At 44.4% G+C, this 1,253-nt stretch overlaps 1 protein-coding gene across 3 annotated transcripts in view; it reads right to left on the minus strand.

The window, feature by feature from the left end:
- Window positions 1-1,253, minus strand: part of sgcd (sarcoglycan, delta (dystrophin-associated glycoprotein)) — a 361,460-nt gene that overhangs the window by 10,742 nt on the left and 349,465 nt on the right. For all 3 annotated transcript variants that reach the window (XM_032534643.1, XM_032534642.1, XM_032534641.1), the window contains one exon: window positions 965-1,088. In XM_032534643.1, coding sequence (XP_032390534.1) covers window positions 965-1,088 — 124 coding nt within the window. The remainder of the gene's footprint in view (window positions 1-964; window positions 1,089-1,253) is intronic.

Genomic DNA, 1,253 nt, shown 5'->3' on the forward strand with positions numbered 1-1,253 from the left:
AGTTCACTAAGTGGGAGGTTCAGTCTTTGTGCAGAAAGCACTTTTGAAGTAAGGGGACTACATTTAAAGCTGTAGCGCGTAGTTTCTGTCGCCGCCATGAGGAACTCTAAGTAAAGACAACAACACTGTCGGCGCGTCCACATGACGCAAGCCTTCCGTGATGGCCCACGCACCCCCACCCTTCCTCCACGTAGTTGGTAGTAACCAAGGAGGACACGGAGGATTAAAAAAAACACGATAGACTGTTTAGAACAGGTCATTATCTTCACGAGAGAGAGAGAAAGAGAGGGAATAATATGCAGCAAAGGGCCGCAGGTCGGAGTCAAACCCGCGGCCGCTGCGTCGAGTAGTAAACCTCCCAGGCGCCCACAAGAAAATCTTTTTGGGAAGTTCATTTCCTGGACAAATTGAGTTGTTTTGCATCCCTGTGACTCCCTGCTTGGACATCAAACAAACAACTTAATGAAGGGTTTGATTCAAGCACCATGTGGGCTGTGTTTCATTTTTAAAAGCAGTGGTGTTAATTACACATTCTATAAAAATATGATTACATCCTTGGAAATGTTACTGTTCTGTATATTAATGGCACGGCAGACGTTTTTAGATGTCAAAGTAGTCAAAGTAAAACTGTTATTATAAACACTAATAATGGCTCTGTTCTATTCAAATGAAGCAGCTAGATTGAACTCTCCTAAGTATTTTTTTATTGTACTACTCTGAGGTTGTCAATATGTCAACACCGAAAAGAGGCATTTTACTCATTTAAGGGACTAGGTCTCAGAGTTGGAAAGTAATGAATTACAATTACCAACTTTGGTGTAATTGAGTAGTTTTTTGTGTGTGTGCTTTTACATGTGACCCTATTCTAGTAGAGCCCAGGAGTACAAATGTGATGCTGAAAAAGAGTATAACAGGGGCTCGTTAGACCGAGAAAAAAGAGGATTTGCACCATCGGCTGACACACCTCTCCATCTTTGGACTCCAGTCGCAGTTCGTTCCTGCAGATGGCCTGGATGTCTCCGGCCTCAGCCAGGATCTGGATCCCTTTGGGAGCCTCCATCAGCAGGGAGCGGGTGGGAGACTCCAGCCTGCAAACACACAGAAGGCAGAGCTGTATCACGGATCGCTGTTCCTGCTAAATCTCTGGCTGACAAGGAACACTAACTCTTAAAAAACAAAAGCTAGAAAGCCAAATAAGACAGACGTTGCATTCGTGAACACACACACACACACACACACACACACACACACAC

Source organism: Etheostoma spectabile, chromosome 13, assembly GCF_008692095.1.
Source record: "Etheostoma spectabile isolate EspeVRDwgs_2016 chromosome 13, UIUC_Espe_1.0, whole genome shotgun sequence".
Lineage (NCBI taxonomy): Eukaryota > Metazoa > Chordata > Actinopteri > Perciformes > Percidae > Etheostoma > Etheostoma spectabile.